We start from the raw sequence: 20581 nt of genomic DNA on the forward strand, positions 1-20581 counted from the left end.
TTTGCTTCTCCTTTGCATTCCACCATGATTGTGAGGCCTCCCCAGCCATGTGGAACTGTGAGTCCATTAAACCTCTTTTTCTTTATAAATTACCCAGTCTCGGGTATTTCTTCATAGCAGTATGAAAATGGACAATGGGGTTAGACAAAGTTAAACAGGTTTTTGCTGCAGGGCCTCTCAGGACTTTTATTATGTGAACGTACTCTGTGACTCTCCAAGGGAGTTGGATAGTGTGAGGGTTTTCCCAAACTCATTTGACCACAGAACCTGTCTTTCCCAGGGGTCCCGGGGCTCTACAATTTCAGGAAGAACACTTTGGGCACAGCTTGCCTTCAGCACAAAGGCCTTTTTCCTTAAAATAGAATGCAAGATCCTGTCTGCTTCTTGAGTCTAGAACTTTATTATACCTTTACACTTCCTAAAACACCCTGAGGGCCAGTTTCATCAGCCCCAAGCATGGTCCCCATGTGCCACGTTTCATGTGTCCAGGGCCTCTGAGCAGTGGCTCTTTCCTTTTTGCTGGGCAGGCCCTTTCATCTGTGACTCCCTTCAGTGAGAGCCCACCTCCTCCAGGAAGCCTTCTCTGACTTTCTCAGTCAGGTTGGGTGCCCTGCTTTAATCCCATAGTGCCCCATGCTTCCCTCCATGCCAGCCCTCCTCTCATCACCCTGAGACTGTGCACCTGACTGTCCTTTCCCATCAGGGGATATGATGGATTCACCTCCATATTGCCAGTGCTGGGCACACAGTGGGTGCTCCTCATCATAGTTTTTGAGTTAACGGGAAGATGGAAAGAAGCAGAGACTGAGCTTGCCAGTAACATTTCTTCCAGAACAATATTCTTTGATGTAGCTGCTATCAACCCACTGGCAATTCCTTACATCCCAGAGCCCTGTCTAGCTTACAAACCATGTTCTATACACTTTCTCAGTCCCTGGAATTATCAGTAATAATAATTGCTTTATTTGTAGTAATAATTATTACTGCAACCTGCCTTCTCCCAGCCTCTTGGGATAAATTATTTAACCTGTTATTAGTACGGTTCCACATTTAAAGGAGAGACTTTGAAATTCTTCCACCAGCATCTCGCACCCACAAATAAAGATCACCCACAGGCAGGATGAAGCCTCGTAGATCCAATCTTTGAGAAAGGTTGTTCTCTCCCTTTTGCAACATGCTTCCAAAGTAAGCAGCAGTGTGAACCAGAGAGAACACTGTCTTTTGGCTTATAAATCTCTCTTCTCTGTCCTATGTGGACTTGGGGGCAGAGCTGCCCTGCACAACTCCATGGGCGCCATTTACACAAAAGAAGGTACAACACAATAGCTCTGGCTTGGACTGTACCTGGGATGCATCGGTTCTTTCTTGAATCAGACATCAGGATTTTTGCTGCAGCCCTGGAAATGGGCAACATTTGTGTTTGAGTCAACTGGCCTTTCTTGGGAGCCCTCTGATACAATGGAAAAGAATGATTCTGATTTGCCTTAGTTGGGAAAATCTGTTCATTTTCTCGACATGATGTGGCTTGGTAGAATGTACATTAAGGTTTAGAGTAGTTAAGCTCTAGGAAATCTTGAGCAGGTCACAGATGTCAGACTCAATTTTTAATTATTCAAATGGACAAAAGTGGACAGATAACACCAGCCTGGAAGTTTCCTGGAGGGAGCAGAGTGTGTGGATCAGATGTCCTTGGGTATCATATCCCACTGTCCCCAGCCCAGCTGTCTTGGTTGCTGGGGGTCATGGGAATGTTAGTGTTGCTCTGAAGCCAGGAAAGCACCTAGTTAGTAAGGACTGGAGGAAAAAGCGTTGGGCATGGGTAGCCCACTGTCTTTTCCATTCAAACAGAAATACTCTGTGGACCACAGGGTACCTGGTTCTAGTCTCTTGTGTGTACTGGGGTGGAGAGAAGGGAGCAGAATGGCCCAGGCAGAAGAGGAAGAATCATGGAAAGGCTGGAGAAAGGAAGCAAACAGCTGAGCACATTCCAGATGACCCTTCAGCCTGGCCTGCAGCGCCCAACACGACATACCTTCTCCCAGCCTCTCTCGGGATAAGTTATTTAACCTCAGCGAATCCGTTTCCTCACTGGTTAAATAGTGAGACCAATACCTGCACTGGCAGGGATGTCGTGAGTATTAGAGATAATTCATTTTAGGCACTTAGCAGAGTCCTGAATAAATTATGGATATTGCTATTACTATCAATGGTTTTAGCTTATCCCAACCTATACAACCCTAATCTAGCCACCATCAACAAGTTTTCTTTTTTTTTAAATTCATGTGATATATTGTTAAGTCAGGTCTCCGGTCTAGACATGCATGCAAAGATCATTTTGTCCAGGCAACCTATTTTATAGGTGGGCACCTGAAGCCCATGGGTAACATTTTGATGCTATTCTTATGTTATTCTTCTCTGGCCATCCAATCTGAAGTCACAATCGAGACACTTTCTAGCACACCACCATGTTCTAATTGTTGGCATTGCACTCATCACCATTTGACCTTTTTGGTGGTCTATTTATTTATCTGATTATTTCCCATGTTTCTCCACTTGAATGTCAGCCTCATAGAAGGCTGGGCATTTTCCGTCTTCTTTACCACCATATCTATAACACCGAGAACATTACTGAGTGCACAGTAGAGACAAAATTAAGTGTTATGTGACGAATGGATTGTATTGAATGAGTGGTGAAGAGCCTCTTTCTGCATTATGGTTGCCAGCTGTGACTGTGGGCCAGTCATTTTTCTCATCCTTAGTTTCTTCTGAGATTAAGTGGGGACAATACCTAGAGGCAGGTGCAGCATGAGCTCAGACATCTCCAGCCAGACCTCAGGGAGACCCTTTAAGGGATGAGATTTTGGTAAATTCACCATGGTGTGTCTTTTAGCCTTCAAGATCAAATCTTCCTTAGTATCTGAGAATTGGCTGGACTGGGAAATGAATCACACCTACTAGTCTCACGAGAGACTGATCCATGAGCCAGGCATGAGCATTTACTAATTTTTGCTGCAAAAATAGTATTATTAAGAAAAGTCGGCCATGCGCAGTGGCTCATGCCTGTAATTCCAGCACTTTGGGAGGCCTAGGCAGGCAGATCACAAGGTCAGGAATTCGAGACCAGCCTGGCCAATATGGTGAAACCCCGTCTCTACTAAAAATACAAAAATTAGCCGAGCGTGGTGGCGGGCGCCTGTAGTCCCAGCTACTTGGGAGGCTGAGGCAGGAGAATTGCCTGAACCCGAGAGGCAGAGGTTGCAGTGAGCCAAGATTGTGCCACTGCACTCCAGCCTGGGCAACAGAGTGAGATTGTGTCTCAAAAAAAAAAAGAAAAGAAAAGAAAAGAAAAGTCCGTGTTCAAATTGGCCTAGCCAGTTTGCTGGAAGCCAAGTTATAATCAGAAAGCTGCTGAAGGATTACGGAATGAGAAAAAGGGACATGGGTTTACTGACGTAAGTATTTGCCATTTCCGGCGGTTGGCTTGGAGAGTTATGCATTCATTTCCAAAGGAAGGAGAGATCGGACAGGTTGAGTCTATAAGTTGGGGCATTTTCGTCCTGGAAGGGTCAGTGAGCAATGCCCTTTGACGCTCTGAACTTTATCTTCAGACTGTCACTGCTGATCATCATTCCCTTAGGATGAACAGAGCCTGCTTTGAACTGCGCTAGCATTAGTTTTGTCTTCCAAACACACTTTTCCAACCTTTTCTGGTTTGTGGGAGATTCCCTCCCTGATTCTAGGTGGCTCTGAAACAGTTGTCCATGAGATTATTCTACTTCTTGCCCTCTCTCCTATTAGCCACTTCTGGGTTGAGCACATGACTACGCTGGCCAATCAGAGTGACTAACCCTCCTGGGCCACTGGGATGGACTCAGGGATACACAAATGACCTGAATAGGGCCAACACAAATCTTTGCAAGATTGAAGTCTGGACATTGGGGGTGGTAGATAGTTTGCAAAGTTGGCCGTAGTAACTCCTCATCCTGCATGCCCCTTGGGGATGTGACTTTGGGGGCCTCTTATCTGGAGCTGAAGACTGCTTCCCCTCACCTTGAATTCGGGCTGGTCCTATGACTTGGTTTGATCAATTGAAGAGATATTGTATGAGTTCTGAGTTCTCAGCCTTGAAAGGTCTTGCAGTTCTCTTCCTGCTCTCCTTTCTGACACTGCTACTTTGTCAGAAAGTCAGGCTGGGGCCTTTCTGAGATGGTAACGGTTGGTCTAGGGACCACACTGAGAGAAGAGAAAGAGGGAGAGACATCCCAGCCATTCTAGCCATCCCAGTTGAGTCCCCTGACATGCGAATAAAACCATTTCAGACCAATCACCTCCAGCTGATGCCACCTGGCCACAAATGCCTGATTAAATTCAGGAGACACCACAGGGATCCACAGGACTGCCTGGCTGAGCCTTGCCTGAATTGCTGATGCACAGAATTGTGAGAAAAGAAAAGGTTGTTTTTTTCAAGCCACTAAGTTTTGGGGATATTTTTTTCCTCAGCAATAGATAGCTGATACATTGGGAGGCAGAAGTTTCTTCCTCACTGAGGTGGCCAAGCTGAGAAGACACAAGGCTAAGGCTATGGAGGCTGCCATCTTGAGAAATTGAAGAATAAAACCAAGCAGAGAAAAGTAGAAGCAAAAAATAAAGGAGGCAGAGTTGGAACTTTGAAAGATGTTATTTGAGTCCCCGAATCCAGACAAGACACGAGCTTACTGTGCATCAGCCTTACAAGACTTCCTAGTTAAGCAAATAAGAAACTTCCTTCTTTTATGTTAAAGCCACTGTGAGTCCAGATTCTGTCACTGGAACCGAAAGAGTCCTAAGTAATAAACATTCATTTGTTGAGTGTGTTATTACATGCAACTCGGTTTCCACCAAATTTTATTGGCCTGGTGACTTTCAGCACTTTTAAAGTTAGTTCCTATAGCTCTCAACAATCCCTGATTTTTAAAAATTATCTTACTCGTGAATTAATTTATTCTTTCAGCTGCACTTTATTTAGCACTTAGTATGTGTAGAAACTGTGGCAACTCGTAGAGATTTAGCAGGAAATGACATATCCAGCGTTCCCAACTTCCACTCAAAGTTATTTAATTAGAATTGTGTTAAATTCCAAGAAGAAAAAGAAATGGGCATTACGAGAGTGTGAATATCCTGTCCTGCAGTCTTGTTGTGAAAACCAAAAAGGATCATATGTGTGAAAATACTTAACATAGTTCCAGCATACACATTTTATATATATATTTTTTTACTCATGGTTTGAAACTATAAGCCCCTTTCTAACATACCTGCTCTCAGCACTAAAAATATCTGTCTTTAGATGTCCTTTCTGCATCTAGGTCTGGCATCTAGATGCAACATTCTCAATTTGCCAAATGCGTAGGTAGCTGAGAAGTGCCACATTTTAAAGACTGCTCTAAATTCGAGAGACACATAGTCATGGAACTGCTGGAGGTTTGGGTTTCCAACACACTCTGAAATACTGCCTCTCTCCTCACCACCCACACTTCCTGCTGAGAACCCAAGTTCTTTTTCTTTGCCTTTATTACTTCCAAGCTCTAGTTCTTGGCTGAGACAAACTGCAGTCCCCAAATGCTGTGATTTAATGAGAGGAAATTTACTTGACTTAATGTACAAATTTGCCAGGGGAAGTGATTTTGATAAGGATAATTACATTCACATCTTAGCGTAAATTATAGCAAATATCTTACACTGTGAACAGCTGCCGAGTCCCTGTCACTCAATGTGACCTCTGTTCTTTGGGGTTCATAACCAGCTAATGAATGTTTAGCGAAAGCAAAATGAGAAGGCTGATTATAATGATCTGAACTCCCAGAGCCTCAGCACTTATTCAAGTAAGAGGCAGTATCAGAATTGAGTGTTTTCTGCATAGACCTATGTTCAGCTATATATGGAAAATGTGGGGCAGGCAGGTTGCAGGAATATTTAGGAAGTGGTGTTGGTGTGATACTCATGGTTTTTCAGAGTCTGGGCCAAAACCATTAACCAGTTTCATCACTCATTCTTACTCTCATAGCCACCACACTTGTCCATACCAACAGTTTGCTGTTCTCTGAATATTCCATTTACTTGTTCACTCCCATGTCTTCTGCCCTTGGTCTTGAATTTCTTTTTTCCTTCTTCTCAGTTTGATAAAATCCTAACCCTCACTGGAGATGCAGCTCATATCTGCATCTGCACCTGCCCTGGTCACCTGGAACCACACTCATTCCCTTCACAAGGCACCCATTACATTCTCTTTATATATTTATGATGGTATTCATTTGTTCAGTAAATATGTAAGGAGCACTTACTAGGTGCCAGAAACGTGGAGCCCTAAGAAAAATCCAATGTAGTTAAGGATCCCAGAGTCTATCATGGGAGATGTGCAAGTGAAAAATAATCACAACGATCCTAAAGCAGTGATAAATCCATCAATAAAAGTGAACACAGGCTTCTATGGAAGTCAAAAGGAAAGAATCTAGCCCAGACTGGGGAGTCAGAGAAAGAGTTCTAGAGGCAGGGGGCCTCAGCATAGTCATTAAGAATGAATGGGCCAGGTGATGTGGCTCACACCTGTAACCCCAGCACTTTGGAAGGCTGAGGCAGGCAGATCACTTAAAGCCAGGAATTCAAGACCAGCCTGGCCAACAAGGTGAAACCCCATCTCTACTAAAAATATAAAAAAATAAAAAAGTAAAAAATAAAAATAAAAAAAGAGCCAGGTGTAGTGGCACGTGCCTGTAATCTCAACTACTTGGGAGGCTGAGGCAGGAGAATGGCGTAAACCCAGGAGGCGGAGCTTGCAGTGAGCTGAGATCCGGCCACTGCACTCCAGCCTGGGCAACAGAGTGAGACTCCGTCTCAAAAAAAAAAAAAAAAAAAAAAGAATAGAAGTTATCCAAGTAAAGAGGAGGAGAAGGACGTTCTACACAGAGGAAATACTAGACTCATTCTGGCAATCAGTGGTTTGTCTTCCCTACCATTTGCTCAACTTGTTGAAGGTAGATATTTGTTTCAGTTCTTTTTATATTCCAATTACCTAGCACAAGCATAAAGTAAATGCTCCAAAATTGTCTGGTAGATGAATGAATGAACCATTAATCCAGAGAATATTAATTCTGGTCTTGTTTGGGGATCCGAGAAGTGCTAAGAAATTCACTGAATGGTGAGAAAACTGTGGCCAGAAACAGTGGGTCTGTAGTAGCCATCTATTGCTGTTTAACAAACCATGCCAAAAGTTGATGGCTTAAAGCAACAATAATTTATTATTTCTCATGATTCTGTGAATCGATTGTGCTCTTCTGTTACTTCCTTCTGGGCTCACTTGTGTTTAACTGGAGTGTCACTTGGATCTGGGCTTAGCTGGGACAGTGGAGACAGCTGGGCTCTGCCTTTATGTGGTCATTCATCCTCAAGAAGGCTAGATTGGGCTTCTTCATGTGATGACATCAGCATTCTGAGAGAAAGTGCTAGAGCAAAGGTGTTTATCAACTTCTGCTTCTATCACATTTTCTGATGTCTCAGTGGTAAAAGAAAGTTGCATGGCTAAGTCAAGAGACAATGTGGTAGAGGATTACACGTGGGCATGTAGTGGGGGGCACGGTCCAACAAGACCACAAGGTTACTAGATGTCAAAGTGCCATGGTGAAAGGGATTAACAAATGGATGTGGTACACGCAGATAGGGAAACAGATCATCACTCTGGAGACAGAGTGGATGTGGTACACGCAGATAGGGAAACAGTCATCACTCTGGAGACAGAGAGGTCCTGCAGTGTAGTGATAGGAACGCTAAACTTGACTGGATTGGAACCTGGAAGAAGAGGGTTTGAATCATAGAAAATAACCCAATGATATTTACTTCACAGGTTGTCTCCAGCATCATACACAATAGTATGAAAGTATTTATGCAAACTTGAAGATAAATTAGTACTGCTAGGCGGAAAGTCCACGCCAGCACCACGGACAGCACCAGAACTCCAGCAAAGCTGCTGTGACTAGAGAATCCAGGACTAGGAATCCATGCTCCTTTAACCCGGAGGCATCTGTGCCCCACAGAAACAACTTGTCACGTGTCTAAAGAATTGGGCTGGCTTCACATATTCTCATTTGCGTTGTGCCCTTTCCTGTCATAACCTGTATGGATTGAGTTTAGGTTTATTCATGAGTAAGAGAAACCCAAATAAGAGTAGCTTAAACTAGACAGAAGTTTTGACTGTTGTAAGCACAGGGCAGAGGTAGGCAGATCACAGCTGTTACAGAAGTTCTGCTCTGTGAAGTCCAGACTCAAGAGCCTTAAAGCTCCCTGGCCTGTGCCCTTAGGGTGGGGCCTTCAGTTGCATGATCTAAGGAGGGTGGCCAGTGAGCCTGTCACTACATCTGCATGCCTCATTTCTTCCTCCCTCCAATAAAGGCAACGTTTCTGGTTCCTACTATGTACTAGAAAGAGAGTAAAAGGTGTTACATGTGTGGGATTAAAAGTCAGCCCTCTTGGGATTCTAAAGGAAGGTGGAAAAGAGAAGTCCTTCAAAATGTCTGTAAAAAGCAGCAGCCAAGGTGTCTGAGCAAGGTAACGGCTAGTTTGGATTAGGACAGTGCTTGAATCATGTAAAATAAAGTCCAATAATATTCACTCTAAAATAAAAAAATGAGGCTGGGCACGGTGGTTCACGTCTATAATCCCAGCATTTTGGGAAGCTGAGGCAGGTGGATCACTCGAGGTCAGGAGTTTGAGACCAGCCTGGCCAATACAGTGAAACCCAATCTCTACTAAAAATACAAAAATTAGCTGGGCGTTTTGGCACACGCCTGTAGTCCCAGCTACTTGGGAGGCTGAGGCAGGAGGACCAGTTGAGTCTGGAAGGCAGAGGCTGCAGTGAGCTGAAATTGCACCACTGCACTCCAGCCTGGGTGACAGAGCGAGACTCTGTCTCAATAATTAATTAATTAATTAATAAAAAGACCTTCTAACATTTTCTTCTCACATCACAATAAAGCACCTTGTGCTCTACTCACTCATTACCTGCTCTGGAGACAACTGCTCTTGGCTCTCTGTAATAGTTTTCTGCAGCTGCTGTAACTAATTTCTAAAAACTTACAGCTGGACAGAGAGGAGAATGGTGGTTTCCAGGGGATGAGGGAAGGGGAGAAGTGGAAAGATGATAGTCAAAGGGTACAAAGTTTCAGTTATGCAGGATGAATAGGTTCTAGAGATCTCATGAACAGCATGGTGACTAGTTTCAGGTATTGTCTGCCTGAAATTTGCCAAGAGAGTAGATTTTAAGTGTTCTCACCACATATAAAAAGAAAAGAAAATGGTAAATATATGAGATGATGATACGTTAAGTAGCTTGATTGTGGCGATGGTTTCATAACGTATACTTTTATCAAAACATTGAGTTCTACATCTTAAATGTGTGCAATTTCAGATGTATGAGTTCTATATCTTAAATGTCTAGCCCTTGTGAGTCAGTTGATTATACTTCAATGTAGCTGAAAATATGGAAACCTGGGTGACTTTCTCTTTTCGTAAGTTTACTGTAAGTGTGAAAGTATTTCAACACAAAAAGCTAAAAATTAAAATTTTAAAAAAAGATGACACGCACATACACCCTCTTAGTGGCTCAAAACAACACAAGTTTATTATCTTACAGTTCTGGAGATCAGAAGTCCTAAAATCAAAGTGTTCATAGAGATGCAACACCTTGGAATCTTTAGGGGAGAATACATTTCTTTTCCTTTTCCAGCTTCTACAAGCTGCCTGCGATCCTTGGCTCATGACCCCTTCCTCCATCTTCAAGGCCAGCAGTGCAGCATATTCAAATCTTTTTTTCTCTCTCTCATCTCTTCTTCTAGTATCACTTCCTTTCTGACTCTGACTCTGCCACCTCCCTTTTATAAGGACCTTTGTGTCCTTATGAGGACATCAGGTTTACCCAGTCATCCATGTTAATGACCCAAACTCAAGATCCTTACTTTAATCACATCAGCCAACATTTGCCCTGTGAGTTAACATACTCGAAGGTTCTTAGGATTAGGCCCTGGACATCTTTGAAGGGGCTACGATGCTGCCTGACATACTACTCATTCATTCATTCATTCATTCATTCAATCAATGTTTGTCAGGCACCTTCTACATGTGTGCCAGGTACTACGTTGGCTGAATACAGTGGAGAATAAAACAGACAAGACTCCTGCCCTCCTGAAGCAGTTCTTCATTTTTCTAGATAAGCACCGCTGATCCAGCCCAGAGTGGGTCAACATATGCAATAATAGAAGAGGAATGTTTCATGTGCTTAACATACATGCACAAACACATCCACTCACATAGTCACATTTGTATGAGTGTCCTGGTCACTGTAAATGTTTAAAATGTGTTTTAGAAACTTTTTTTTGTTTGTGTAATGTCCACTCTGAGTCCTTTTGCTAAATGAATGGGACTTCATTATAAGGGAACACCCCTCTCAGTGCAACTCTCCTAATTCTCAGTCTTATTAAACAATAAAAAGCAGGGAGATTTTTGTCCTACCAAACTTCAGTCTTCATAATCTCAGCTCCCTCATCTCTCTGGAAGCCATGGGTGACTCCATCCTGTTCTGCAAGAGCAGCAGACAATCCCTGCTGCCAGAGGCCAAGCTCGACCAATCACTGGCTTTGTCTCTCCCTCTTGTTTGCTGGTGTTCGGCAGGGCAATTGTGCCGCATTCTTGGATTGACCAGTGAATACATGGCTAAGCACTATTTTGAGTGACTGCCTTCCAGTGCTACACTACTTATAGTTTCCCAAACTGTAAGACAAATTGGGGTTGAGGATTATAGGTTCACTAGTCACCTCCTTGTCAGAGGCCCAGCATCTTCAGTTCCCTTCATTGTCTGCACTCCAGAGATGGATGCTGGATCATGGATGACCCTAGCCATGCTAAGCAGGTGTCCTATGCAAGACTCTCATCTCCATCTGACACTGTGCATGGGCCAACCATTATGTATGTATCTTATTTCTTCCTGGATCTGTTAAACAGGAACTTCTGCTCTTTTTACTCACTCCTCCCCCAAGCAAGGAGGACTAATCTTCTGGCTCAAGTTTTTGTTTGGATAAAGTATAGAGCTATGAGTATCGTCGAAGAAAAATTCCACTGGACAGACTGAAACAGGTAAGGGGAACTTTATTCAAAACTGTTGTGTAGGGGTCAAGACTATTGCAGTAGAGGAGACGGCTTGAACTTAACTCTGATTACAACATGGCCAGCTGGGTATTTACAGTAAGGAGTCGGGTGAGGGAGTCAGTGGATGGAAAATTACTGAGAGAGCCTTGGTTAGGATTCAGGGTTAGGGAGTTTTCACTAAACTGGCTTAGCAGGATTCTTGCTAACACTGGGGCTGCAGGTCAAGGCCAAGGCCTAGTGGAGAAGAGTGCTCAGAGGAGCTGGACTAGAGTTTGGTCAAGGAGGAAGTCCCTGTCACGATTATTATTTTCTCTGTCCTGGGAATTGTTTGCCACAGGATTGACATAGTCTCTGTTCCTCCATCCAGAGATGGTCTAGCCCTTGTGAGTATGTGTGGGGTGGGGGCAGGTGAAACGCATATAGGTCTTGGTGGGTACAGTCAGCTCAGGGGTTCAATATTAGGAAATATGCCTAAGATGTTTTCTCCACTACAGCTTCAGTCAGTAACAGAGACACTATTTTGATCACCACTCCACTGGCTGTTTCTGTTTTTCATTCCCACCAGCCATCTATGAGAGTTCCCACTGCTCCACATTCTTGCTAACAGTACTATGAAGATTTTTGTTTTAGCCATTTCAATAGGTTTGGGGTATCTCGTGATTTTAATTTTGGTTTCCCAAATAACTAACCGTGAATCACCTTTCTTCATGTGTATTCGCCATTTGTATACCTTGCGCTTGTTCATAACTTTTGCCCAGTTTTTGAGTTGTTTTCTCATTATTGAGTTTTGAATGCTCTTCATGTATTTTTGATACAAGTTCTTTGGTGGATATGTGTGTGAGAAAAATATGTGAACATATTTTTATCCCAGCCTGTAGCTTGTCTTTCATTCTGTTAACAGTATGTTTTGGCCCGGCACGGTGGCTCACGCCTATAATCCCAGCACTTTGGGAGGATGAGGTGCGCGGACCACCTGAGGTCAGGCATTCAAGATCAGCCTGGCCAACATGGTGAAACTCCATTTCCACTAAAAATAGAAAAATTAGCTGGATGCAGTGACGCGCGCCTGTAATCCTAGCTACTCTGGAGGCTGTGGCAGGAGAATCACTTGAACCTAGGAGGTGGAGGTTGTAGTGAGCCGAGATCACACCACTGCACTCCAGCCTGGGTGACAGAGCAAGACTCCATCTCAAAACAAACAACAACAACAACGAAACAACAACAAACAAACAACAAAACCCCCCAATATCTTTCAAAGAACAAGGTTTTAAATTTCCATGAAATGTAATTTATCAAATTTTCTTTTATGCATTGTGTTTTGGTGTTACATCCTAAAGTCTTTGCTTAAATTTAACAAGAATTTCTCCTAAGTTTTTTCCTAAACTTTTTCTAATTTTATGTATTATATTTAGGTTTATGATTCATTTTGAATTCATTTTTAAAGAGTGAGCTATAAGTTGGAGTTTATTTTCTTGCACTATTTCAGAACCATTGTAGAAAAAATAATGCCTTTGCACTTTTGTCAAAATTCAATTGATCATTTTTGTGTGGTTTCATTCCTGGAAGTTCCATTTTATTCCACTGATCTTTGTATCTATACTTTCACCAATATTGTAGTGTCTTGATTGCTGTAGAATTATAATAAAGCTTAAAAATCAGGTAGTATGAGTCCTCTAACTTCATTCTTTGTTTAAAAAACTGTTTTTGCCATTTGTATACATTTTAGAATAGGCTTGTTAATTTCTACAAAATTTCTTTTGGGATTTTGATTGAGATTGTGTTAAATCTTAGATAAATTTAAGAAGATTGACCTTTTAACTTTAGTAAAGTCATTCATTCAGGGAACACGGTATACCTTCCCATGTATTGGTTCTTTGACTTATTTCATCAGTGTTTTGTAGTTTTCGGCAGAAAACTAAAGAACATAAATATGTTTTGTTAGATATTTAACCAAGTATTTCTTGTTTTTGGAACTATTATGAATAGCAACATTTTTTATGTTTTAGTTTTTAGTTGTTCATTGGTAGTACAGAGAAATACAATGAATATTTATGTGTTGAACTTCTATTCTGTAACCTTGTTAACTTTTTAGTTCAGGTAGATTATTGGAGATTTAATATGTAGACAATAATGTGTGTGAATAGAAGTAGTTTTATTTTTAATGTTTTGCTTTTCAATCTGTATACCTTTTATTTATTTTTCTTACCTTATTACATTGACTTGAAATTCCAGTATGATGGTGAATAGAGGCAGTGATAGAAATATCTTTACTTTGTTCCTGATCTTAGGGGAAAAGCATTTAGTTTTGCCTCACTAAATATGATGTTAGCTGTATATTTTTTGTAGATACTCTTTTTTCAGGTTAAGACAGCTTTTTTGAATTCCTGGTTTGGTAAGTGTTTTGAACATAGAGGGATGTTGGATTTTGTCAAATGTTTCTCCTGTATCTATTCATATAATCATATGTTCTTTTCACCTCAGTCAGTTAATATGGGGGATTAAATTGACTGATTTTGGAATATTGAAACAGTTTTGCATTTCTCCACCTTGTTGTGGTGTATTCTCCTTTATATATTGTTGGTTTAACTTGCTAATATTTGATAAGAAATTGTGTGCCTTTGGATGGATGAAGCTGGAAACCATCAATCACAGCAAACTAACACAGGAACAGAAAACCAAACATTGCATGTTCTTGCTCATAAGTAGGAGCTGACCAGTGAGAACACGTGGACACAGGGAGGGGAATATCACACACCAGGGCCTGTCGGAGGTTGGGGGGTGAGAGGAGGGAGAGCATTAGGAGAAATATCTAACGTAGATGACAGGTTGATGAGTGCAGCAAACCACCATGGCACGTGTATACCTATGTAACAAACCTGCACGCTCTGCACATGTACCACAGAACTTAAAGTATATATATAAAAAAAAAATTGTGTGCCTTTGTTTATGACAAACATTGGTCTGCAGTTTTATTTTCTTGTACTGTTTTATTGTACTATTTTGGTATCAGGTTTGTGTTAGTTTCATAAAATGAGTTAGGAAGCATTTCTCTCTTTTGAATTTTCTGGGATAAATTGTGCAGACATTTTCCATCAGCATTTGGTAGAATTTTCCAATGAAACCATCTGGACCTGGAATTTCCTTTGTTGGAAAGTTTTAGCTAAAAATTCTGTTTATTTAAGTGAATATGGGACTATTTGGGTTATCCATTTTTTCTTGAGTGACTTTTGATAGTATCTTTTGAAAATTTATCTATTTCATTTAAAGTTGTTGAATTTACAAGCAGGGTTATTAATAGTATTTCCTTATTACCCTTCTAATATCTGTAGGGTTTGTAGGGATATCGCCTCTTTCATTACTGCTCTTGGCAAGTTGTGTCCTATCTCTCTCATCCTTTCTTTTTCTCCCTCCATCTCCCCAACATCACTTCTTCCATACTCCCTCTTTTGGCTAGCTTGGATAGAGGTTTATCAATTGTATTGATCTTTCCAAAGAACCAATTTTGGGTTTCACTGATTTTATTATCTTGTCCTGTTTTTGATATATTTCAATTTTTGATTTCACATATTTTTATTCTTATCTTTATTATTTTCTTCCCTGTGTTTGCTTTTTGTATAGTTTGCTTTTATTTTTCTAATTTCTTGAAGTGAAATTTTAGATTATTTACTTGAGAGCTTTCTAGCATTTAGAGAATGTAACACTATAAAATTTCCTCTAAGCATTGCTTTACCTGAATCCACAAAATTCAATCTATTTTATTTTCACTTTCATTTAGTTCAAAAAAAAATTTTTTTGAGACTGAGTCTCGCTCTGTTGCCCAGGCTGGAGTGCAGTGGCGTGATCCCAGCTCACTGCAACCTCCACCTCCCAGCTTCAAGCGATCCTCTTGCCTCAGCCTTCTAAGTAGCTGGGACTACAGGCACGTGCCACCACACCCAGCTAATTTTTTGTATTTTTAGCAGAGATGGGGTTTCACCGTGTTAGCCAGGATTGTCTTGATCTCCTGATCTCGTGATTCACCCGCCTGGACCTCCCAAAGTTCTGGGATTACAGGCATGAGCCGCCGCGCTCGGCCAGCTCACAATATTTTATTACTTCCTTTGAGATGTCCTTTTTGACTCATGGGTTATTTAGAAACATGTTTTAAGTTTCCAAAATTTGGGAATTTTCCAGATATCTGTTACTGATTTCCATGGGGTCAGAGAACATACTTTTTATGATTTGAATCCTTTTAAAGTTGTTGAAATTTGTTTCATGGCCCAGTATATACTCTATCCTGGTGAATGATCCAAATGAACTTAAAATGAATATATATATATATTTTACTATTGTCATTAGGAGTGTTTTACTGATGTCCATTAGTCAAATTGTTTAATAGCATTGCTTGGGTCTTCTATAGCCTTGCCATTTTCTACTTGTTCTATTGATTATTGAAAGAGGAGCATTAAAAGTCTCCAAGTGTAACTGAAGATTTGTCTAGCTTTCCTTTCTGTTTGATCTGGTTTGCTTCACGTATTTTGAAGCTTGATTTGAGATACATGCACATTTAGAATTTTTATATATTTTTGGTGAATTGGCCCATTTATAACTATATAACTTCCTCTTTATCATGAGTAATTCTTCTTGTTTCATAGTCTACTTTTTCCACTATTAATATGCCAACTTTCTTTTGGTTCACATTTGCATATTATATCTTTTCTCACTCTTTTACTTTTAACCTATCTATATCATTATGTTTAATGTGGGATTCTTGTAAATAGCATATAGACAGGCCTTTAAAAAATTCAAACTGGATTGACAGTTCTTTCAGCATTTCAAAAAATGCTGAGATATTGTTCCAGTCTCTTCTGGCTTACATGGTTTGTGGTAAGAAATCTAAAGTCATGCAAATCATTTTCCACTCTATGTAACGTTTTGATTTCTAAGGCGCCTTTCAAGATGTTTTCCTTTATATTTGATTTTCATCAGTTGGATCACATTTTTTTCTCCAAGGGCCACGCCTTTCCTGTCACTCTGGGCAGCGAGAGAGGCAGGAGATTTGTCCTTCAGCTTTTTCAGACCATGTCCATTGCGCAGTTTCCAAAACTGCCCTGTACTGGATTATAAGCCAGGAGATACTCACTGCCATATTAACTATCCTTTGGGTTTTGATTTCTCTCTTCAATTTTCCTGACATAATTTATTCTTCAGAGTCCTTATATGTTTGCATTATGATTCTGTCCAGGGTTGCTAGTTATGATCAGTGGGGGAAATAGGGTAGAGTGTGCTTACTTAGCCAGAACTAGCAGCTGGAAGAGTTACTCTTAGTGAACCTGAAATGAAGAAATGTAAACCTCCATGGCTTGGAGATGAGAGAATATGTAAAATAGAAAGACAAGGGTCTAATCCCCAACTCCTGGTCAGGAATTAGGAAAAGAGACCTGTTAATTTGACTAGAGATTCTTTTAGGGTGTGTGAATGGATACAGGGTGCTGTAGGCGGCTAGTACCTTTCAGCCAAGAACCAGAGCCTGTGAAGCAAAGCTCATGAAAATGTCTGTCTCTCTGACTCCTCACTCCCCATTATATTTGGGTATCTGGAAAACAACTTTTTTTTTATGTCACATGATTTTATTTCATTGAATATTATATGAACATCGGGAAAAGTGTGAGACAACAAATCCTAGTTTATCAATGTAGGTAACAGAGAGGAGGAAGGCTCAAGCAAACATAAGAAAAAAGTTCTGCACTGAAACACAGCTATTCCATTCTACTCATCTGTAAAGTTAAAGTGTGAATATTAGAAAATAATACAATATTAAGACACTAAAAGAAAGAATAGCCCCTAGATTTGTGGTACAAGTGTGTGGCTGTGAAAAACAACTTTATACATGAAGAATTCACTGGAGTGAATATCAGAGTACAAACAAAAGGGTTTGGAATTGAGATGATGCATTTGATTTAATATAAAGTGGAAAAAATAGAAGGTAAAACACAAGATGATTGTAATTGTGTTTCATGTATTCTGTGATTCCAACTGGATGAATAATAAGCAAGAAATGGACAGAGCTGTCTAAAAATTAAACTGCTCATGTTGGGGGAGTGAAGGATATGAGATTATGGGTGTCTCATTGTTTTATTTTTCAAAAATTTCCTTAATGTGGCTGCTATGGTTTGAATGTTCCCTCTAAAAGTCATGTTGAAACTTAATCCCCATGTGGCAGTATTGAGAGGTGGAGTCTTTAAAAGGTAGTCGGGAAACGAGAGCCCTCATGAATTAATGGATTAATGAGTGAATGAATGAATAGGTCATCATGGGAGTGGGACTGGTGGTTTTATAAAAAGAAGAGAGACCGCAGTGAACACACTGAGCTGCCTCGCCATGTGATTCCCCGTGCCGCCTCAGGACTGCAGAGTCCCGGCCAGCAAGAAGGCACTCGTCAGATGTCTGCCTGACCTTGAACTCTACAGCTTCCAGAACTGTAAAAAAATAAGTTTATATTCTCTATAAATTACCCAGTTTCGGGTATTCTGTTATACACAACAGAAAGTGGAGTAAGAAATGGCTCTATGAGCTTTTCAAATATAATAACATATAAGAATAATTCCTGGCCTATTGCCTGATAATGATATTGTTCCCCATTCTATTTCTGTAACTTACTTGAGAAGGTTTTCCTGATTTTCACCTCTCAGCCCAGTCATCCCTGTTGCATGTTTCTATATCACTGTATTGATGACAATTTACTATGCTGTAAAGTACAGTACTGATGACAACTTTACACTTAATGCTTTGATTTTCTATCTTCTCTGGCAGACATGGACTTTTGCAGGTGAGGGCAGCATATTTTCTTGCTCACTGATACATCTTTAGTACATAGCTAGTGCCTTGTCTATGGGAGGTACCTAATAAATATTTATTGCCTAAATTATCAAGTCTCCAAATAAAAGAGAACACCAAAAAGCTAAGATTTTTATTTTGCACTGTTTTTGGCTCTTTTGGTCTCAGCACTTTTGGAACCCATACCTCACTTTCTCTTCGTCTTGACAAACACTGTCCACATTTTTCAGCCAACCCAAAGCTGGATGGCATGGTGCCTTGAGTTGGCAATTAACCAAAGGCCCAGTGATGAAAGAATAATCCACAGAAAAGGAAAACCAAACTCAAGTTTTGGCTAAGGCTGCCATCGTCAAGAATGATCTGAGGAAACCCAAGGGATTATGGCCAAAAGGATTCTAGTGGTATTGCTAAGTCAAGTCCTCTCTGGCCCCACTCCTATGAAATACCAACCAAACACACTGGTGCTAATTCAAGTGCACTTTACTTTAGGACACTTTGTTTCATTTTAGAAGCAAGTATAGGAAATCACCCAAAACACAAGCCACACATTACGATGGCAGGCTGCAAGTGGCTCTTACCAAACAACCCTAGCATGTAAGAGTTAGAAGAGCCCTTCAACATGTCTGTTCCAAACACCTTTCTCCAAAGTTGACACAGATTTTCTTAGCAACAGTCAAGATGAGTAATCACCCGGTCTTCCCTTGAGCACTTTGAGTGATGGTGAACTCCCCATCTTTCAAGACAGTTCATTTCCTTTTCAGAGAAATCTCTTCTAGACTGGTAAACATGAAGTACATGTGCTGACACTCTGAGCCCCACACTTGTGGCAGAGATCACCAATTAATCACAATGGTTTTTGGTTTTTTTTTTTTCCCACCAAGCCTAGGTTTAGCTTTAGAATCATCCTCAACATTGTTTTTCATTTGGATAGAGGTCAATTTGCAGTCCCTGTTGCAGTTTCTAGAAAGTTAAGTCTTCTGCACATAGCTCTTCTTCATGTTCTCTGTGAGCACACAGGACTCTAATAGTCTGGGGTGAGGACAGCGTCAGCCCTTAAGTCTTGAGCCCATTCCTGGAACACAGTTTGGGAAAGACAAAATCTGCAGGCTGGTGGGTTGGTATTAGGCTCTCCAAAGCCTGAGATCCACAAGGTCAAATATTGGAAACAGGCATTTCTTAGGCACGATCAATAATCTTTCCACTGACTTCTGAAAGCCTATACGGGGGATGGAAGCCTAGGGTCACTGATGCGCTGGGACCCAGGTTGAGGGCAGATCAAGGCTGCTTGTGGTAAAGCTGGGACTAGAACCTCAGTCTGTGATTTCTAATCTGTTGAGTCCCCTATCAGACCAAATTGTCTTTCTTTGATAAAGCATTAACATACTATTTCCCCAATTTCATTTTGAAATCGTGGATTGAGTCATGAAGAAGGCAGGTCATCAACCTGTATGGAAGAACGTTGGGTCCAGTGAAACACAGAGGGATTCCTTGCAACTTCCAGAAGAGTTTGGGAGATTTAGTTGTGAATAATGCTAACATAGTTGCAATGTTAGATTAGTACAGGTTTACTTTTAAATACTTAATAATATAAAAGACTTGCACAGCTTCAATTCATTTAAGCCTCCCAATAATGGGTAAATTTTAAGTTTCCTGAAAAGTGAGATTATCCATTTAGACAATCCTGTTTTTGACATAATTGTCCAACGTGGAAGAGGAAACTTGTTCAGAACTTCCGTTTGTCTTATCATCAGTGACAGCTGAGTCGATTTTCTCTTCTGGTGGGTATGCTTTGTTCCTTTTGGAAAATGCCTGACTGATTTCTGCCTGGGTTCTGTTTTTGGTCTCAGGCAGCACAAAATATAGGTAGATAGCACCTATGATACAAATTGTAGCAAAGACTAGGAAACAGTAGGTGTTCAGACTTTTCTGTGGAAAGGCAGAGACAAAAACCATCAAATAGATAATCAGTAAAGTTGCTGTCAAACCATCTCTACACAGATTTTTAAAATAGCTCCACATTCATATACCAATACTCCTAGACAAAACACCATGTGTGATGCTGGCTCTATAAGGCAAGTGTGCCCTACATGAAGTGTTATCACATGAGGCTTGAATAAATCAGCTTCAAACTCTGGTAAAGATGAGCAAATGATACTTTTTGTTGTTGTTGTTGTTGTTGTTGCAAATTTGGCATTTAAAAATTAATCATCATGAAAGCAAAATGGTATGCTTGCTGAATATTAGCTTAAGCTTATATTTACAATTAACCACATTGTCTCCTTGCTTCTACTATACACATAAGACAAGAATGACATCAAAAGGGAAGAGAAATGCCTCAGTTCATAGGAAGAATGTGGTGCACAGAACAGGCCAAGGTAATGCCAGTTTTTCTAATACGCAAGTGATCTAACTCACTAATTGACACTCTGAGATGGCCTTGCACAAATAAGAGAGATGAGAAAAAATAGAAATGTTCAAAGCAATCACTCCATTTTATGTATCCTGATTAGTGCTTGGACTAGAATAACCCTGCCAATTGCACTAGACCTTGAGCTTCTCAGTGACGCAGTCACCTCTGTAGCTCCTGTGCCTCATAGGA

General features: G+C 40.7%; 1 protein-coding gene across 1 annotated transcript in view; it reads right to left on the reverse strand.

Moving 5' to 3' along the window:
- Positions 1 to 18444: 18444 nt before the first annotated feature.
- Positions 18445 to 20581, reverse strand: part of SLC2A9 (solute carrier family 2 member 9) — a 197713-nt gene continuing 195576 nt past the window's right edge. The window contains 1 exon segment of the mRNA XM_065544614.2: positions 18445 to 19908. Within this exon segment, the coding sequence (XP_065400686.1) occupies positions 19624 to 19908 (285 nt within the window). The 3' untranslated portion in view covers positions 18445 to 19623.

Source organism: Macaca fascicularis, chromosome 5 (genome assembly GCF_037993035.2).
Source record: "Macaca fascicularis isolate 582-1 chromosome 5, T2T-MFA8v1.1".
Lineage (NCBI taxonomy): Eukaryota > Metazoa > Chordata > Mammalia > Primates > Cercopithecidae > Macaca > Macaca fascicularis.